Source organism: Geotrypetes seraphini, chromosome 15, assembly GCF_902459505.1.
Source record: "Geotrypetes seraphini chromosome 15, aGeoSer1.1, whole genome shotgun sequence".
Taxonomy (NCBI): domain Eukaryota; kingdom Metazoa; phylum Chordata; class Amphibia; order Gymnophiona; family Dermophiidae; genus Geotrypetes; species Geotrypetes seraphini.
In genome coordinates, this window is record NC_047098.1 from 27789438 (window position 1) to 27810800 (window position 21363).

General features: G+C 42.1%; 1 protein-coding gene across 2 annotated transcripts in view; it reads left to right on the top strand.

The window, feature by feature from the left end:
- The window catches only part of DISP3 (dispatched RND transporter family member 3), a 193817-nt gene that overhangs the window by 146666 nt on the left and 25788 nt on the right, over positions 1 to 21363 (top strand). For both annotated transcript variants that reach the window (XM_033922857.1, XM_033922858.1), the window contains 4 exons: positions 4986 to 5125; positions 6265 to 6426; positions 13233 to 13394; positions 20068 to 20190. In XM_033922857.1, the coding sequence (XP_033778748.1) occupies positions 4986 to 5125; positions 6265 to 6426; positions 13233 to 13394; positions 20068 to 20190 (587 nt within the window). The remainder of the gene's footprint in view (positions 1 to 4985; positions 5126 to 6264; positions 6427 to 13232; positions 13395 to 20067; positions 20191 to 21363) is intronic.

The following is a 21363-nucleotide window of genomic DNA, read 5'->3' on the forward strand; positions in this document are numbered from 1 at the left end:
TAAAACCACGAGCTCGCTGGGCAGGGAAGGGCAGGAGAGCTTCGGGGAAGGGCAGGAGAACGACGATGCGGCAGGAGAGCTTCAGGGAAGGGCAAGAGAATGGTGATGCAGCAGGAGAGATTCGGGGAAGATCGAGGCAGAGCAGGGCGGCATGAGGGCGAGCAGCAAGAGATAAGAAGCAGGGCAGAGCAGGGTGGCATTCAGGGCGAGCAGGCAGGAGAGATTGCAGGGCAGAGAGCAGGGCTTCCAGTTGGAAAGACGTTTTCGACTGGTCCCCAGCAGTCACTTCTTCAGGTGATCGTCCAGCCCAGTTGGATCGGAAATTTGGTGTTGTGAATCACGTCCCAGCCTACTTTGCATGCGTTTCACCTCATTTGCATGCACGGATTCGATGTAGATCGCAGAAGAGGTAAATGAATCAGGCCGGAGGGAAATTAGATAGTAAAGGAGTCGCAAACTGATCGGTACACAATCGGTTTGCTTTGTGAATCTAGCGGAGCCCTAAGTGTCTAAAACACATTAACGATTAATACCAGTTAGTAAATGAGAACAAGGCATCTCGACTTGCTTATGCAGGAATTTCACACTTTCAGTTGAAGAGATTACAGTCAGTTCAAAATACAGCTGTTCGATTATTATGCCATGTCATCTGCTTCTTAATCTGTAGGATTGGCTCCCCGTTGCTCCCCGTGTACAGTTTAAGATTTTAGTCATTACCTACATGCAAAGCACTTCCTACAGGAACTCCACCATATATGTCTTCAGCTCTTGCACTTTATATTTCATTTTGGATTCTTCTGAGCTGTGTTTGTGTCTCCCTTTACTTTATCGCACAAGACTGGATTCAACTAGAGATAGTGCCTTTCTTTCTTTTGCTCTGTCTTTGTGGAGTTCCCTGCTTTTGTCTGTTAGAACAGAGAGTTCTTTATTGAAATTTAGAGCGGCGTTAAAAGACTCTTTTATTTAATTTGGCTTTTCAGAAATAATTACAGGCAGTGGGAAGTGGCACAGTGCAGTCGGCCATGCCTGGGGCTTGTGCTGGAACTTGTATCGACACTTTCTGGTCTCCTTATGTCTGATCATCTTTTGTTTTATGCTTTTACTTTTCAGTGTTAATTTTGGTGTTTTAATATTAGTCTGTCATTATACAAAGGCAGTATAGTAAATGTAATAATCATATCCATAGCTTGGTTCCTGTTGTAGTGTAGGGTGAAGTGATGTGTCCAAGAACCAAAACCCAGCGGAGAAAGGATATAATATATAATATTAAAAAAAATCCCTTCATGAAATTTTGCATGACATTGGGGGACCCACTCTATATAAGTGTTAAATTTAAATGAGCAATAAATGCAAATAATATGTAGCTCCTCAGTTGTCACGACTCTCAATGATCAGCACAAGCCTATAAAAGAGTTGTGAGCCGTCTTAACCCAAACAGGGTAAATTAAGCATGAGACATCCCCTGACCTGTGCATATGTGCATAGTGCTCTAAATAATTGTGGAAACCAAAATTTATATGATAATAAATATTATATTTAATCTGGTGAAACTAGGTAATAAATAATAATAAATATTCTATATTGACTCCACTGTTTTAATTGAGAGCACTATCCCCACGGAAGCAAAAGCCTCAGGTTTTATTTTCGGTAGAGCACGAATGCTCAAACCTCCTCCACCCACATCATTGGCATAAAAACTTCCGTAGGGAATGTGCAAGGGCCACAAACTATGTTAATGCAGGACTGAAATAGCTAACTGAAAATTCAAATGAGGCTTCACACCGGACATAAACTAATTAGGCCTAAAGGCTGAGCCTTAAAAAACAGCACTGCTTCCCTCAGAAATCAAAACAGCAATCCACATCACACCCTAGGGAAGTCTGAGGCTTATATAAGGGCAGGGTATGCTGTAGCAGAATGGTATACATCTCTTATCTACATTTAGGTGGTATGGGCCTGAAACCAGGTACATATTGGACTAGTGAGGGTTTAGAAACAGTAAGATTTCTCAAGTTATCTCCCCGGAACCCTTGAAATATCAACCCTCTCTCCTTTTATGTTAGGAAAGACCATCCAGCGTAAAATAGTGCTATGCAGTGAATCCTAGGAAAGAGCTCAAGTATAATTACCTGACACTATGGGCTCCTTTTACTAAGGTGCACTAGCGTTTTTAGCGTACGCAGGAAATTACCGCGTGTGGTAATGTAGAGCGCAAAAGCCCTTAACGCAGCTTAGTAAAAGGAGTCCTATATCCTTGTAAATGTGCTGACTCTTGTGCAGCTACTACTGTCCTTTGCAAAATCTGAATTATAATATCTTTATATTTATTAAAAACTCTTAATATACTCCTTTGGCTACAAATGAGATCAAAGCAGTTTACAATATAATCTTAAATAATGAAATCAACTCCATTAAAAACAGGAAAGAAGAAGAAAAAACCCACAAGATTAAAATATACTTGCATACTCAATATAAATACAGTCAAACGTATCAAGCGAGTTTCCCTTAGTTCCTATGGGGAAACTCACTTTGATATACGAGTGCTTTGGTTTACGAGCATGCTTCTGGAACGAATTATGCTCGTAAACCAAGGTTCCACTGTACTTCATAATACAAATTATAACACAGGATTTCAGTTAGCTGAACAAGGGAAAGCGAATTGAAAATAATGGGCTTTTAGCTATCTTTTATTAAATATTCTTCTTTCCTCAACTCTAATGGTAAACTGTTCCATAAAATTGAAACCAAATAAGAAAATGCTCCGTTCCAAGTTGATGCCAAGTGAGCTTTCAAAATGGCGGGAGCAAAGCTACTCTATTGTCAATTCAATGATCTTAATAATTGACGGGGAGCATAAAATAAAACAAAAATCGAAAGATACGGAGGTTGCAGCTCAAATAGAGATTTATGAGGTAACGTCAAAATCGCAAACTTAGGGCTCCTTTTACTAAGCCGTGTTAGGGCTTTAACGTGTGGAATAGCGCGCGCTAAATTGCTGCCCGTGCTAGACCTTAATGCCAGCATTGAGCTGGCGTTAGTTCTAGCCGTGTAGCACGGGTTTAGCGTGCGCTAAAATGCTCGTGCGCTAAAACCGCTAACGCAGCTTAGTAAAATGAGCCCTTAATTCTATCGGTAAAAGGAGCCCTTAATTCTATCGGCAACAAATGCAATTTTAAACTATGCGGTTTACAAAATTGTATGCATACATATTTTAAAAAATGCTAAACATGTTTCAACAAGACAAACACAATAAAACATGAACTAACGATATCATTATTAAAACCTTCTTTTAAATTCATCCTACAAGATGGAAAGACGAAAGTACCACCTAAATACTCAAAAGTTTCATTGTATCAGGCTTTACGTACTACTTCCTCACCGGGTCTTATTATTAATTATCAAATGTTAAACTTTCACCGCTTAATTTTATAAGAGATGTTAAGGTACTTAGCTTGTGTTGTGGTCTAAATTTCGGGGATTATAATTAGAGAATGACACGGTAACAAAATTCATCACCGTTCCCATCCCCGCAGATAACCGCGGGAAACCATCTTCATGTCATTCTTTAAGGAGAGAGGGAAGAATCAGAGTATGAATGGCCACAACCACTGACCCACAAGCTTTGCTTTGAAGAATGCTGGTGTAGAAGGACTGAGGTTGAAACAGACACTACAGAATGACAGTCTCTGGTATCCAGAGCAGATATTGTGATGTCATAATGCCTCATTCCACCGGTGCCTAAGAACCAATCACATCAGTGATATCACAATGGCTTCATTATCCTTGGCTCCCATAAGAATCAGAGTATGAATGGCCACAACCACTGACCCGCAAGCTTTGCTTTGAAGAATGCTGGTGTAGAAGGGCCGAGGTTGAAATAGACACTAGAAAATGACATGGGTTTATTTCCCGCGGTTATCCGCGGAGACGGGAACAGTGATGAATTTTGTCACCGTGTCATTCTCTAATTATAATGCCAACATGTTTCACCCGAAGGGTTTTCTCAGGGCCGATATCCCTTCGTTTAGCTGTTCGCCGTGCTAACCGACCACTGAATGTTCTTACAACTTTTGAGTATTTAGGTGGTACTTCTGAGGGTTTTCACAACAAATTTACATTTGGGAAGTGTGGGCTTTATTAGTGCCACTAAGATTCCTAGTAAGAAATGAGAACATAGCACACTAAGCATCTCACCTGATACCTTTTCCTGTCCCAGTGGGCGATTGCACAGTTCTGTCGTCTACTTTACTGGCCTGTTGGGGGTTTTCTTTTCTCTTATGCTTTATATCTGCTTCCTGGATTCTTTCTCTCCTGAAGCAATTAAAGGTCCTTAGAAGACTTCCCAAGGGACAGACAGACAGACTATGCTCCTGGATCAGGTAATTGCTTCAAAGACAGTCAGAAACAGACAATAATGAGAGAGAAAACCAAATACTCTCTCTGCTCTGTCCAGTCAGGTGTCTGCATTTATTTTCACATAGATAGATCTTCCATTTTAAACCCATCATGTTACAGATAAACCCTGGGCAACGGCCAACTTCTAAGCATAATCTATGAGGGATATAATTCAGTCTCCAGCATTCAGCACATGAGCTGTGGTATCGGCTCCATCTTCAGACTCCTGTTTTCCTTCTTTTTGAACACAATGGCACAAATGTTTATGTTGTACATTTGGGTTTCGCTTTCACACTGTGAGCGGCGTATATCGCAGGCAGCAACTGTGGAATATTTTTGACCGCCGTTTCACTTCAACATAGTCATTGTTCTGATTATTCAATTCGGAATATAGGTTTGAGAACTGAAGACTGAGCAGTGACACAAACATTGTCTCCTTATAAATTCAGTCCCCTGAAGGAGGCCCTTTTGGGGCCGAAATGTGATCATGTCGAGACCTTTTCATCAATAAATGAGATTGAACACCAGTCAGTCACCTTCGTTGTTTTACCTCTGCATACATTTGGGTTACCATCATTTCCTCTTTGCAGCTGTAGGGAGAAATGTGGGACTAAGAGCAGCAGGTACATTTCTGATGATCCACTGTGGGGTTCAGCATCCACACCTGCCCCTGAAGGAATCCAGTATCTAGATGATGATATCCCTCTGCTATCTGTGGAGGAAGAACCCGGTATGTTTCACAAATGTGGACGTCAGTCAAAGAAAGGATGTTTCAGGGTATGAGCACACTATATCTCTGTCGGCATGAATTTATAGTATTATGGAAGAGTGTGTGGAGTGGAGTATGTGGCGCAGTGGCTAAAGCTCCAGCCTCAGCACTCTGAGGTTGTGGGTTCAAAGCCACGCTGCTCCTTGTGACCCTGGGCAAGTCACTTAATCCCCACATTGCCCCAGGTGCACTAGATAGATTGTGATCCCTCCAGGACAGACGGGGAAAAATGCTTGAGTACCTGAATAAATTCATGTAAACCGTTCTGAGCTCCCCTGGGAGAGCGGTATAGAAAAGTGAATAAATAAATACGCATTGGTAGCACTGAGAACGAGTGGAAGGTGTGGGAGATGAGAGAAGTTCAAATCTGCTGTAATTCTGCTCGCTTCAAAGTGTCTTTTCAGATCCTTCGAGTTCCTTGAGACTTTGGGATGCAGAAAGTTCATGCCTCACTTTTAATTTGCTTCTGAGTTATAACATACTTTTATGAACCCTTTCTTCGGTGTCAGGTCAAAAGTGCGCGGGATAAAGGCGCGCCCAGACAATGGAGCACAGCGCGTGCCGCCGCGCCGCTCTAAATTACTGTTTTTAGCGCTCCGACGGGGGGGGCATGGGGGGGGCCCACTTAATAGACATCGCGCCGCGTTGTGGGGGGTATGGGGGGTTGTAACCCCCCACATTTTACTGAAAACTTCACTTTTTCCCTGTTTTTAGGGAAAAAGTTCAGTTTACAGTAAAATGTGGAGGGTTACAACCCCCCAAACCCCCCATATCGCCGGCGCGATGTCTATTAAGTAAGCTGGGTGGGTTCCCCAACAAAACCCCCTGTCGGAGCCCCTAAAAACTGTCATTTAGAGTGACGCGGCTGCGCGCGCTGCGCTCAATTATCGCCGCACACTTTTGTCTTTCGCGCTATTGTCTATGAACCCTTTCTTCCATCAATTTCTGATATAAATTCATTTCTTAATTGGAATGTGCCACTTCTGATATCGAACCCACACCCCCAGCCTGTCAAATGTCGTCTCCAGCTTGTACTGAGCCGTCTCCAGCATATGCTCTGTCTTCAGCCCCTGACTTTCTGCTTCTGCTTTGTCCTGTAGTTACCCCAGAGATGGGAGATGTGCCATTGGTCTCTGTTTTGCCTGAGAGTTTCCAGCAGCAGCAGGAGAGGAGCAGTAGAGGGCTCGTGATCACACAGTTACAGCAGCTACTGCAACACTGGGTTCTCTGGTCAACTGTGAAGAGTCGCTGGATTATTGTAGGTATGAAAAAGAAGCAATACTGTCGCTTTTATGTATTTATTCATTCCGTTTTCTATACTGTTCTCCCAGGGGAGCACAGAACAGTTTACATGAATTTTTATTCCGGTACTCAAGCATTTTTCCTTGTCTGTCTTGGTGGGCTCACAATCTATCTAATGTACCTGGGGCAATGGGGGGGGGATTAAGTGACTTGCCCAGGGTCACAAGGAGCAGCTTGGGTTTGAACCCACAACCTTAGGTTGCTGAGGCTGTAGCTTTAACCCTTTCAGGACCAAGGGACATATTTGTCCCATAACTTTAAAATCCTATACAGGAAACAGGAAGCAGAGGGTTGGCGTAAAGGGCCACTACTCAGACTGGAAAGGGGTCACGAGCGGAGTTCCGCAGGGGTCGGTGCTGGGACCGCTCTTGTTCAATATCTACATAAATGACCTAGAGGCGGGAACTAAGTGTGAAGTCATTAAATTTGCAGATGACACCAAACTATACAGCAGGGCTCAAACCAAGGAAGACTGCGAGGATCTCCAAAAGGATCTAACGCAGCTGGAAAAGTGGGCCGAAAAATGGCAGATGAGCTTCAACGTGGGGAAATGCAAGGTCATGCACGTGGGGAAAAAGAACCCGATGTTCACATACAAAATGGGGGGAACACCACTAGGGGTTAGTAACCTGGAGAGAGACCTGGGAGTGATGGTAGACGCAACACTGAAGGCATCGGCGCAATGCGCCACAGCCTCTAGGAAAGCAAACAGAATGCTGGGTATCATTAAGAAGGGTATTACAACCAGGACGAAGGAAGTTATCATGCCGCTGTATCGTGCAATGGTACGGCCGCATCTGGAGTACTGTGTCCAGTACTGGTCGCCGTACCTCAAGAAAGACATGGCGGTACTTGAGGGAGTACAAAGAAGAGCAACCAAACTGATAAGGGGAATGGAAAATCTCCCATATACCGACAGATTGAAGCAGTTGGGACTTTTCTCCCTGGAGAAGCGAAGACTTAGAGGAGACATGATAGAAACCTTCAAGATCCTGAAGGGCATAGAAAAAGTAGACAGGGACAGATTTTTCAAATTAAGGGGCACCACAAGCACAAGGGGGCATTGGGGGAAATTGAAAGGGGACAGGTTTAGAACAAACGCTAGGAAGTACTTTTTCACTCAGAGGGTGGTGGATACATGGAACGCGCTCCCAGAGGCTGTTGTAGACAAGAAAACACTAAATGGTTTCAAAGAAGGTTTGGATAGATTCCTAGAAGAAAAAGGGATTGGGGGGTATAGATAGGTATAGACCATTGCTCAGTCAATGGGCCTGATGGGCCGCCGCGGGAGCGGACCGCTGAGCAGGATGGACCTATGGTCTGCCTCAGCGGAGGCAACTTCTTATGTTCTTATGTTCTTATGTTCTATAAATTTTGATTGGGATAGTCTACAGTTCTAAATTTGATATGTACGGATTCCATATGATACTGCCTTTATGTAAACAAACTGGTTCCGACATTCATTCATTAGCGTCGTTGCCAGATTGACGAGAAGATTCACTTGCCACACTGTCCATAAGCCAGAAGTGTGATTTTTTTAAATAAAAATAATGATATTTCACAAAAAAAATCAATTTTTTGGCATCTGCAAGCCCTTTTTACCATAAAAATGTCGTCAAAACCACAAAAATTGGCCTACGATCCTTATGGTCCTGAAAGGGTTAACCACTGCGCCACTCTAGAAATCAAAATGTAGTAAAAGTAAAGGACAATCAAGCCATTGTGACATCACTGATGAGGTTGGTTCTTAGGCACTGGTGGACTGAGGCATTATGATGTCACAATACCAGCTCTATCAGAGGTGAAACTTTTCACATTATTTATTTATTCAATTTTCTATACCATTCTCCCAAAGGAGCACAGAACAGTTTACATGAATTTTTATTCAGGTATTCAAGCATTTTTCCTTGTCTGTCTATTTAATGTACCTGAGGCAATGGGGGAATAGGTGACTTGCCAGGGTCACAAGGAGCAATGTGGGTTTGAACCCACAACCTTAGGTTGCTGAGGCTGTAGCTTTAACCACTGCGCCACTCTAGAAATCAAAATGTGGTAAAAGTAAAGGACAATCAAGCCATTGTGACATCACTGATGAGGTTGGTTCTTAGGCACTGGTGGACTGAGGCATTATGATGTCACAATACCAGCTCTATCAGAGGTGAAACTTTTCACATTATTTATTTATTCAATTTTCTATACCATTCTCCCAAAGGAGCACAGAACAGTTTACATGAATTTTTATTCAGGTATTCAAGCATTTTTCCTTGTCTGTCTATTTAATGTACCTGAGGCAATGGGGGAATAGGTGACTTGCCAGGGTCACAAGGAGCAATGTGGGTTTGAACCCACAACCTTAGGTTGCTGAGGCTGTAGCTTTAACCACTGCGCCACTCTAGAAATCAAAATGTGGTAAAAGTAAAGGACAATCAAGCCATTGTGACATCACTGATGAGGTTGGTTCTTAGGCACTGGTGGACTGAGGCATTATGATGTCACAATACCAGCTCTATCAGAGGTGAAACTTTTCACACTATTCATTTATTCAATTTTCTATACCATTCTCCCAGAGGAGCACAGAACAGTTTACATGAATTTTTATTCAGGTACTCAAGCATTTTTCCTTGTCTGTCTTGGTGGGCTCACAATCTATTTAATGTACCTGAGGCAATGGGGGAATAGGTGACTTGCCAGGGTCACAAGGAGCAGCGTGGGTTTGCACCCACAGCCTCGGGGTGCTGAGGCTGCAGTTCTAACCACTGTGCTGCGTTCTCAGACAAAGGGCTCCTTTTACTAAGCTGCGTTAGCGGTTTTAGCACGCACCGGACGCTAGCGCCGGCATTGAGCCGGTGTTAGTTCTTGCTGCGTAGCATGGGTTTAGCGTGCGCTACAAACGCTATTACAGCTTAGTGAAAGGAACCCGTAGTATGGTAAAAGATAGCATGGCAAAGATTGATAAAGACGGCAAAACATAGTGAACAAAGCACGGTAAAACATAATAGTTTCTGCAGTATGAGTTTCTTTCCCTACAAAAACTGATTCTGTGAGTATCTCGTACTCCAGGGATAAGTATGTTTCCCCCCTGAGAGTAACCTACAGATATTATGATAAGTATTATCTTTTAAACGTCTATATATGATAATGAGCTAGCAAATTAGCTACTCCTATATTACATTACATTACATTACATTAGGGATTTCTATTCCGCCTGTGCCTTGCGGTTCTAGGCGGATTACAATATAGAAAATATCTGGGACATTCCAGTAGAGTTACATTTCAGGATAAGAGAAAGTTACAGGAACAGTAATGAGTTATGATACTACAATATCACAGAAGATAATACTTATTACAGAAAATAATACATATAACAGAAGATAATGCATTTTACAGAGGTAATATATGTCAACTCGATCGGTTAAATCGGGTGTAGTGTAGAAGAAATTACAGTACATTCTAGATCACAGATAAAAAGATGATATAGGTGGGTATTTCCGAAGTCGTTGGTATTGACTGATAATGGGTTTTTTTGACTCACAAACAGCTCACAAAGTTTGCTCACAAACAGCAAGCTGCAAATAGCTTATGTAGTCTCTAGAAGCCTCCCCACAAAAAACAAAAAGGGAACAATGCACAGAAATTTTTAACACCTTTTAAACCCGAATGGTGCTCAGAATCCACGGATGGATAGGAAAAAGCTCAACGTGGGGAACAAACCCCTAAAGCATTTTTCACGGAATCTATCATTGCACCACCGATTTTGGTAGAAAGGTGATTAAAAGTGTTTCTTAAAAACCGGTGTAATATTATTATATGTCCATAAAGTGAATAAATATCCAATGCATAAAAGCTTCAAAAATAGTGAACTTAATCAGACTTAACTTAAATGTCCATACAGCGATGGTCCGGCAGGGTTCTGACGCGTTTCGCCGAATTGGCTTAGTTGGCTTCTTCAGAGAACCCGCAACGCTGTGTGTAAGATTCAGTTATAAATCCTTCCTAAACAAAAACACAAGGTGAAACTGTTATGAAATTCAAAAAACAAGATGTATACAAACTCTCGACGCAGTCGGCAGGATACCTGGTTCAGAGGAAAAAACTCTCATTTCCTGTGACGTCAGTGCTCAGCTGAGCACCCTGTATTTGTAATATGCAAAACTGTCCATCATCAGTGTAGAAACGCCCACCATTCAACTTCACGATAGAAGCCTGACAGTTTCAATAACAAACCCTAAACAGGGTGAGGTTGCCAACACCATCCCTGGCCATTGGAAGGTTAAATGGCTTGGCTAAAGCAGCAACTATGGAATTTGAACTTGGGATCTCTGCTTCCCAGCCCATTGCTTTAACCATTAAGCTACTCTTTCACCCATTGACTGATAACTGACAAGCTTGAACTTTTAAACAGGTATACAAAACCTGTGCTTGGGAATGACACGCGGGACCTTTAATCTCGTCCCACTGCTCCCAGTAGTTGTAGATCCACATGAGAGCTACCGTGTTTCCCTGAAAATAAGACAGGGTCTTATATTAATTTGTGCTGCAAAAAACGTACTAGGGCTTATTTTCGGGGAATGTATTATTTTTTTTTTTCATGTACTACAATCATCTGTCACCCATCTCCTTGTGCTGCATCTCCGAGGCCTCCAAAAACAGTGGCAGCGCTCTGATCAGGCTGCTTGGCGGCCTTCCCTCTGCCGGGAACCTACAAACAAGTCAAAAGGTGGTCAACAACTGAGTTGACCTATAACATTTGACTTCTTTATCTTCAGAGAAAGTTTGATTCCTCCAGCTCCTTTTTCTATGGCTCCATCTGCTGGCAGGGGAACATAAGCCATTCATCTGAGATGATCTGGCAGGACTCACGGAAAATAAATTGACAGATAAAATCAGATTTTACCATACTTATCAGTTGACTCCCTATTGCTTCCATTGCATATCTTCTATTATTTTTCCAATAACCAGGGACAATGTAACAAGTGAAGTCAGAAAAATAATTAGGTAATAGAAAAAACTGACTTAATTGGTAAAGCCAACATATGAGAAGAACCTGCTAGACTGCCACGTGGCTCAGAGATATATAACTCTGAAGAGGGGGAGGTCACCCCCTCTTAAAATAAGAGTTTTTCATCCAATCATAGCTTGATATACAGTATTGTCAGGTTCGACTCAAGAAGGCAATTGTATTCATTGATTGATTCAAATTCATTCATTGATTCTAAATGATACTTTAGAAACTCTAAAACTTGAAACAAAAACTTTAAACAAAAAGGAGTTGCATCCAGATTGCACTGAAAATATAAAGATGCACTTAGCTCATATGCAAAATAACTTCTCAGGGTCCCGACGTGGCCCCGTTTCGGCGACTGCTTCAGGAGACCCCGCCACTCGAGAGTTAAAATTTTTGCACAATGTCGCAATAGTGGAAAGATTCAAACTGTGATCTAAAATGCAACAGCACAAAACAAGTGAAATGCATTAGGTACAGGCGTGGAAACTCAAAAAGCTACTGTATCTAAGCATAATTCAAAAGTATTACCAGCTGACAACAGGAAGGAAAGCACAAAAATAAGAATAGATACATACCAGAGCGGGTGTCGGGCGTTCTCTGTTGCTCAGAACTTTCTTAGCTTTTGACCGGTATGTATCTATTCTTATTTTTGTGCTTTCCTTCCTGTTGTCAGCTGGTAATACTTTTGAATTATGCTTAGATACAGTAGCTTTTTGAGTTTCCACGCCTGTACCTAATGCATTTCACTTGTTTTGTGCTGTTGCATTTTAGATCACAGTTTGAATCTTTCCACTATTGCGACATTGTGCAAAAATTTTAACTCTCGAGTGGCGGGGTCTCCTGAAGCAGTCGCCGAAACGGGGCCACGTCGGGACCCTGAGAAGTTATTTTGCATATGAGCTAAGTGCATCTTTATATTTTCAGTGCAATCTGGATGCAACTCCTTTTTGTTTAAAGTTTTTGTTTCAAGTTTTAGAGTTTCTAAAGTATCATTTAGAATCAATGAATGAATTTGAATCAATCAATGAATACAATTGCCTTCTTGAGTCGAACCTGACAATACTGTATATCAAGCTATGATTGGATGAAAAACTCTTATTTTAAGAGGGGGTGACCTCCCCCTCTTCAGAGTTATATATCTCTGAGCCACGTGGCAGTCTAGCAGGTTCTTCTCATATGTTGGCTTTACCAATTAAGTCAGTTTTATCTTCTATTATTGTCTACTCTAGACAACTTGGATATTTATTTTTTCAATGCTGACCAGCCAAGGTTTTAGCAATGTCCAAGGGCCATCTGACTAAATTCTATGTGGCTATGTGCCCTCAAAAAATGTAGCAAGACAGCAGTGGAAAGGGTAGGAGGGTGGAAATGGAATTTAAAAAGGGAAATTTCTCCAGCTACCTCCCAAAGTTAGCCACACAAAAAGGCCCTTCCTGTATACAATGCCATGAGGTCCAAATTGGGAAGAGTTAAACTATAGTTTAAAATATTATTACATTGAAATAACTTGCTCTATATCTGCCTGTCTAGCCAATTCTGGCCTACTAATTCCACCAGACCAGATCACCTCTACTATCTGATTGACCATTTTGCTCTCCCCAAACCTTAGTCTTCCCATTCCCACCTGGTATTTAACATAACCTCCAATTAAAATGTGAAATAGTGATGAATAATTAAATCAAGAGCTATACACCTTTGAGCAGCAAGGCTTTGATGTGCGCTAAGGAGAATGGATACATTGGCATTCTTTTTTTCTTTCAGGGCTCTTTGTTTCAATCCTAATTCTCTCCATATTCTTTGCTTGTCGGCTCCAGCCAGCCAGTCGAGCACCTGTTCTATTCAAACCAGATACCAACATACAGGTGCTACTGGATCTCAAGTACAATCTGAGTGCAGAAGGAATTTCCTGCATTACATGTTCAGGTGAGAATTCCTACCTGCAAGGATATTAATGCTATTTTCTATTCAGTTGAAAATCTCGGTGTTGACTAGGACTTTCTCAGATGAGACTATACCTGCAGTCCAAGGGTATCTGACACCCTAGGCAAATTTTCAGTTGTGTGTGGTCTGGTCTTTGTCTATCATCTTCCCTACATCTCACTCCCCGGTCCAGCATCTCCCATTCCCATGTCTAGCATCCCTTCTTCTCCCTACATTCCTAGGTGTCCATCATCTCTCCTTCCCCTCCTTTCCCTCTCCCCAAAGGTGTCCAGTAACTGATCCCTTACTTCCCTCCTCATCCACTGGTGTCCAGCATCTGATTTCTACTTCCTTTCCCCAGGCCAGTCTGGAAGACTTTCATGGCCTGCTGAACACTGCAGTAAATCAGTGGTAATGTCAGCAGATCTTTCTAGAAAGCTCCCCCAGTTTCTTCCTTTTTGTACATCCAATAAGAAGAGGATCCAGGCTGCACAGATAGCCTCATAAAAGCAGACTAAAACCATTGGTTCTCCATTGTTTTCCTCTGGCACTGCACATTCTGCTATCCCGCCTTATTTATTTATTTCGATTTTTATCCCATCCTCCCAGTAGCTCAGAACGGCCTACAAGCAAACATTCACAGTGGAGGATATTAGGCAATACAAAGATTATACAGTAGTTTAAGTACAAGGATTATACAGCAATTTAAGTACTGGTTCAGAATGGAGAAGGAAGGGTAGAAGGAAGAGGGAGTTTAAGGGTAGATTGCAGTTGTAACTTTAGTTGAAGAGGAGGGTCTTTACCACTTTCCAGAATGTCCTTGGTATCGCAGCTCAGAATCCCTGGAGTAGTAACATCTCCTTTATTGTTCCTATTACAATTCATCTGCTGCTACCACTTCCAAGTTTTCATTTACTTTATACCTCCTTCCGTGGCTCTCAAATTTGGAACCAGCAGGGTATCCATTTACTGCTGAGAAAGTGGAGTCTATTCAAGCTATGTCCTACAGTAATTATGGTGGCCAAGTATCTGGATCTGTGCCATATAGTCCTACTTTATCCCTTTATGCCCAAGAGTCTGCATTCCCCACTATTTGCTAGCCAAAATGACTCAAGGGTTGGGGAGACATGACAGGTGAAAATAATAACATAAGAAAAGCCCTGCTGAATCAGACTGAGGTCCATCAAGCCCAGCATCCTGTCTCCAATAGTGGCCAGTTCAGCTTGCAAGTTCCAGGCAAATCCCCAAAACCACATCTGTTTCCCATAGTTAATTTCCAGGGATGAACAATGACTCTACTAAGTCTACCTGGCTGATAATATTTATGGTCTTTCCCTCTAGGAACACATCCAAATTGCTTTTGAAACCTCCTATATTGGTGCTTCGAACAAATCCTCTGCAAAAAGATTGAACAGCTTAATTACAATGTGCATGAAAACAGTCTATAATTTGTTTTCAACATGCTGGCCAATAGTTTCATGGATTGTCTTTGTGTTTTTGTGTTGTTTGACAGTTTATACAATTGTTTCTTATTTAACCGTAATGGATAGCAGACATAGAAGCATGGTGGAAAATATTAAAACCTTTATTGTAGACTCATAAATAAAAGAATGCCCTGTTTCTATCCCTCTACTGTTGCACCGGAGGTTCCAGGTGTTGGTCCAAACACTAATTTTAGCAAGATTCGATTACTGCAACTCTGTTTTAGCTGATTGTACCAAATTGTTGATAGGTCGGTTACAATTACTTCAAAACTCGGCCATTAGACTGATTTTTGGTCTGCCAAAATGTGAATCTTTGTAGTCATTTTATTATAAACTAGTTTTTTTAGCCCGTTACATTAATGGGTGCTAGAATAGATGTGTAGACTTAGGCATTTATTTATTTATTTCTCTTTCTTTCTTTCTGTATGTCTGTCTTTCTTTCTCTCTCCCTGCCCCCTTTCTTTCTTTATGTCTGTCTTTCTTTCTTTCTCTCTCCCTACCTGCTGTCTGTTTTCTTTCTTTCTTTCTTTCTGTCTGTCCCCCCTGTCCAGTAGGAACCCGTCCTTACTCCCCCTGTCTAGCAGTAGCCCTTCTCCCTTCCTTTTAACTTCCCCCATGTTCACCAGCACCCCTTCCCTGCTCCCCCTGTCCAGCAGTAGCCCTTCTCCCTTCCTTTTATTCCCCCCCCTGTCTAGCAGCACCCCTTCCCTGCTCCCCCTGTCCTGCAGTAGCCTTTCTCCCTTCCTTTTACTTCCTCCCTGTCCAGCAGTACCCCTTCCCTGCTCCCCCTATCCTGCAGTAGCCCTTTTCCCTTCCTTTTACCTCCCCTGTCCAGCAGCACTGAGTGAACTTTATTGGTTTCCGTCCTTCTGCCTTGAACTGTTCAACCTTTCCTCCTATTCCTCCTTCGTATTTCCCAGTTCAAACCACGCCTGTTCTACTTCACTATTGGTTAGGAGAGTGGCGTGAACACCTCTGCTGTTTGTCCTTTTGAAGATTTTGTGTCTGTTTCTCTCATTTGAGGGTGGAGTTGTTGGGATTGTTTTTTTTTAAAGTAATAGGGCATCAGTTGCCGGAGCAACGACGTTGAATTAGAGCTTTTGGGAACGACGACGTTGGCTTAGAGTTTTTGGAAGCTGTGGGGGGTGGTCTTTAATTTTATATGTAGGCACATACATACGCACAGTGACCGGAGGTGGGAGGATCCGCTATAAACTTTGTGGGTCCGTGATCAGCTGAGGCAGGCACTGTGCATGCGCAGGCATGGCACCACAAGCATTCAAAAAACAATAAATCTGTTAGATAAATGCTCTCAATCCATGACTTCCATGAGAGCATTTATCTAACAGATTTATTGTTTTTTGAATGCTTGTGACTGCATTTTGAGGACCCCTGAAGAAGGCTAGATAAGTCGAAACATGGCCCGTGTAGGGTCTGGTCACCATTAATGCAATGCAACCATTGTGCTTACATTGTTGGAATAAGTTTTACTTTTAGTATCTGGTTCCACATTTGTTTTTCTTTTTCTATATTCATAGTAGTAAATCATATATTACCAGTGATTGCCTCCTTTCTTCATCTGTACCAGCCAGTACAAGATCCTTATGTTCTTCTTTCTTGAATAAATTGGATGTGCCTTCTTTTTATTTAGTTTTCTAGACGAATTAAAAAGATTCTATTTTTATGTTAAGGGATTAGCATTGTGGAATAGTCTGCCATGTGAAACACGATTGTCAAAAATCTTGAAGGCATTTAAAAAGGAGCTTTAAAATGTTTTAAAAGGCTTATTAAGCAGAGTGTATGGAATTGGTTGTATTAATTTATGTCTAAGGGTTATAATTTACCTAGAATATTAAAGATAGAGTGGAAAACAAATATTAAAATAGGCTAGAATACCACTGAGTGACTACTCTGTAGGCATTTTCTTAATTAACACACAATGGGAGACTTTCATGCCCCCCTTTAAAATTCTCTTCCACTGTGCCACTTTTTTACAAACTTCTATCATATCCCCTCTGGTATATATGTGTGTGTCAGAGGAAGTTTGCATGTGGACAGGGCCGGCTCAACCTATGGATCAGGCAAGGCCCTGGTCCAGGGCACTGATGATAAATCACACTAAAGTCCCAGTACATTCTGCCTTCAAACTTTAGAGGGATAGATTCCTGACTGGGATTTTGGCTTCAGTATATCCTCAGCCAATGCCTCACTTGGTCCAGCAGGATGGGGAGACTTGAGAGATGGGGGGGGGGGGATACATCGGATCCCTGGTAGGGAGGAGAGAAGAGAGATACCAGATTGCAAGGGTTGACTTAGGGCACCCCAGTTCCTTGAACCAGCCCTGCATGTGAGGAAGAGAAACCACGTGTAATCCCAGTCAAACCCCAGTGTGACTAAAACAGAAAAATTCATCAATAAAGACATAGCAGTTTATTCACATTTCCATTGAGCTTTTGATTCATCGAGGTCTTTTTAAAAAAATTGAGATATTTGTACTTTTACATTCCGTAAGGATGCAAGATATGGAAATACAGGAAAAATATTCAAAGATTTAAATTAAATTTTTACATTATTCCATCTAGTCCACGTTTAGAGAGGAGATACCCAAATAAAGCATACTAAATAAGAAAACATTTAGAAATTATTCACAAAAAATCAAATACAGTGTAATATTCCAATTTTATCCTCCATAATACATAATCAGCTCGTTTTACTTTCTTCCTGTAATTTAAGAAATTGCTCAAATTGAAATTGTTATATTTATTTTTAATTTGTTTGGATATATTGTTACACTTATTGTAAATTTACACTTATTGTTACACTTATTGTAAATTGTTACACTTATTGTAAATGAATAAAGAATTTATAAAAAAAGAAAAAAAAGAAAATCCTTATCTTGAAATTTCAATAAAATTTGCACGGAAACTTAAGAAAGTATGTGGCAGTGCATCCAAAGCCAACACCCTAGACTTAAGAGCCAAAAGGCCCTATGTCTAAGTTGTGTTGACTTGGCCACGTCCGGAAATATAGAAATCTTTGCTCCACAGAAAATGGCATTTTTATTCTTGAAGTATGTTTTCATAATTAATGCCTTATCCATTTCTGTGGAGCAAACTATCAAAAGAGAAGACCTGGTTTGTATTAAATCTTGGGAGTCTTCTATAAGCCCCGTAAGATCAAAATCTGTAGTAACTATTTGGTCTACCCCTTTTTCTCTTATTACTTTCCTGCCACTTGGGAACATAGTAACAGTTAAATAACATCATTTGTTCTGAATTTGGTATCCCCAGAACTTCCTTAAGGTATTTTCTCAAAAGAATTTCAGGGGACAACAAATGAGTACGGTAATCGGACATCAAGAAAACAAGCTTTTTGAGGAATCCTCATCCGCGCAGAGTTACAATTCTCTATTGTTTTCAGTTTTTAATCCATGTGTTTTTATACCAGGATTTTTAGGGACCCCTGAGGAAGACAACATTGTCGAAACATGAACCATGTTGGGTCCATATTTCCCAACGATTTGGGTCCTAGATATATTTTATGTGGATTATGAATTTGTTTTTTTTGTTCTTTTTTAAATATTCTTTATTCAATTTCATATTTTACATCAAGTGCACAAAATATTAAATTACAACAAATTATTACACAATATCACTTTTATATCTACTACATAAAATTCTAATAATATTTTTACCCCCTCCCCCACCACCCACCCTTCAACTGCTTTCCAATCACCATATACACATTATATAACATATTATAACATATTATGTAATATTATTTCCATTACCCACCCCTCCTGATGTGCCATAAAGAAGAAAAAGAAAAGAAGAAGAGAAAAACTGATGATTATTCACTACAATATTTTGTCAATGGCCCCCATATTTTTATAAATTTAGTATATGTCCCTCTTTGTATTGCTATTGCTCTTTCCATTTTGAATATATGACAAATTGTATTCCACCAAAATGTATAACTAAGGTTACTATGATTCTTCCAGTTGTTGGTTATATGCTGAATGGCAACCCCTGTCATGACTAATAAAAGCTTGTTATTCTCTGGTGAAATTTGACTTTTTTTCCTCATCATCATTCCAAATAATACGCTACATGATTTTCCAACAATGTATTAATTTGAGGCCAAATAGCATTCAAAAAAATTTGAATTTGTATATTTTTAAATAAAGCCTGCATCTTGAACATCACCATCTCCACAGAGTTTTCATTTTAATCGGACATCAAGGTCATTTTTCTATAGACACAGAACGGGAAAATATTCAATAATGAACCTGAACTAAATGATAAAAGGGAAAATATCAAACTACAGACGAGAAATAACAGCAGCAATTCTGGGATTCTGATGCTGGCCTGGTGGCAATATGACATTTCGTAACTACATTGTACAGAGTGTTTGTTCCCCCCCCCCCCAACCCCCACCCCTATCATTTTTGTGGACAGTCTTTGATTTCCCGTGTCGGCTTTAGGAAATTTGCATCACTTCTGCTTTGTGAATTCCTGTGCCTGGTCTTGAAAAGCCGTCCGGACCCCTGGACATGTCCTCGAAAAGGAAGACATGTTCAGGGAAATCCGGACATCCGGTATCCCTACGGAGGCGCTTCACAACGCCTAACACTGCTTCCAGAGTTAGCCACACCTACAGTGGTGTTAGGCATCTTAAAGCACCTCTGTAGCTATGATGAAGGCCGGCACCAATATATATATATTTTTAATGATTTTTAATCTTATTTAAATGACTTTTTCCACTTAAGTTAGGTGCCTAATTTAAGGTGCTGTTTATAGAATATGGGCCTGTGTATTGAGGGATTAACACCCTTTAGTAAAAGGGCCACAAAGGGCTCCTTTCACTAAGGTGCACTAGCGTTTTTAGCGCACGCAGGAAATTACCGCGCACTACGCTTCTAGAACTAATGCCAGCTCAATGCTGGCGTTAAGGTCTAGTGCGCAGGGCAATGTAGCTTGCGCTATGCTGCGCGTTAAAGCCTTAGTAAAAGGAGCCCAAAGTGTCTGGTGGTAGAGTTCTCGAGATAACACTAGAAGTTGAACATATTGTTTGTGTGGCCTAAATGTACTCTTAAAGCTGCAGTGCCGTGTTACTATGCTGTAATTGTGCTCATCGGGTGGCGGGCGCCTATTTTCCAGTTATTCTATTAATACATTCCTTGGGCGGGCTAGGTTTATTTCAGGAGAAACCTCACAGTCTCCAGAACAACATTCGGACATCCTCGGAGAAAAAGAAGAGGGGATTTGTCCCACACTGGGACAATGCAGTGAGCACGAGCAAGACAGGAGAACAGGGTGAGTACACACGGGTGCAAGTGAAGCTCCCTTCCACCTGCTCTGTACCTTCCTGCCCACTAGGTGGAGCCAAGGTCTGTCTGCTTCGTCTGTCCTATGTAATTTCCTGGCGATGTCGGTGCTTATCGGCCTACCCTGTCTCCTGCAAGCCCCCTAATAAAACCAACGCTGCCCCATCTCATGCAGCTCCAGTCTGCATCTGTTGCCTGTCTGCCTGCCCTATCTCATATAATTCCCTTCCGCAGCCAATGTCTGCCTTGTCCATGCAGTCCCAAGTAGAGTTACCAGATGCATGGCCACGCCACTTTCTGCCCCAGCCCCTGCCTTATTCTACCTCCAACCCACTCCGTTCTGCCTCCAGTCATGCCCCATTCTGCCTCATCTTTTTTATGCCGACTTCCAGGCCCTGTCTGGAGGGCCTCCAGCATGCGCAGATGCAATCTGATGTCAACTGCGCATGCTTGTTGAAGGACCTCCAGACGTCTGGATTTCCCCGGACAGCTTTTCAAAACCCGGCACTTTGTCCGGGTTTTGAAAAGCTGTGTCGGGCAGGGAGGAAGTCCAAGCATGCGCGGACGCTACCTGATGACGTCATGCACACGCATGTGATACCATCACGTAGCATTCGCGCATGCGCGGACTTCCTGCCCGACAAGGCAGGCATCGGGGGGCGGGGCTAGGGCGGGCTTGGGATGGGCGGGATTAGGATGGGCCTGGGGAGCAGGGTTAAGGGCCCAGATTTTCCAAAAGGAAAATCTGGCAACCCTATCCAGACGTAGCCGGAGCTCGGGGCTTTCCAAAACCCAAACTGCTGGGTTGTGGAAAGTCTGTCCGGGAACCCGGTCAGTCCTCTATAAAGAGGACACGTCTGGGATTTCCCAGACATCTAGTAACCCTAGTCCCAGGTAGAGAGTTGTGCTGGGACAGAAATCCCACCCATTCCCGCCCATCCCCGCCAGGATCCTCTCCATCCCCACCCGTCCCCGCCAGGATTCTCTCCGTCCCCACCCATCCCCTTTAGGATCCTCTCTGTCCCCACCCGTCCCCATCAGGATCCTCTCCGTCCCCACCAGGATCCTCTCTGTCCCCACCCGTCCCCGTCAGGATCCTCTCCATCCCCACCTGTCCCCATCAGGATTCTCTCCGTCCCCACCTGTCCCCGTTAGGATCCTC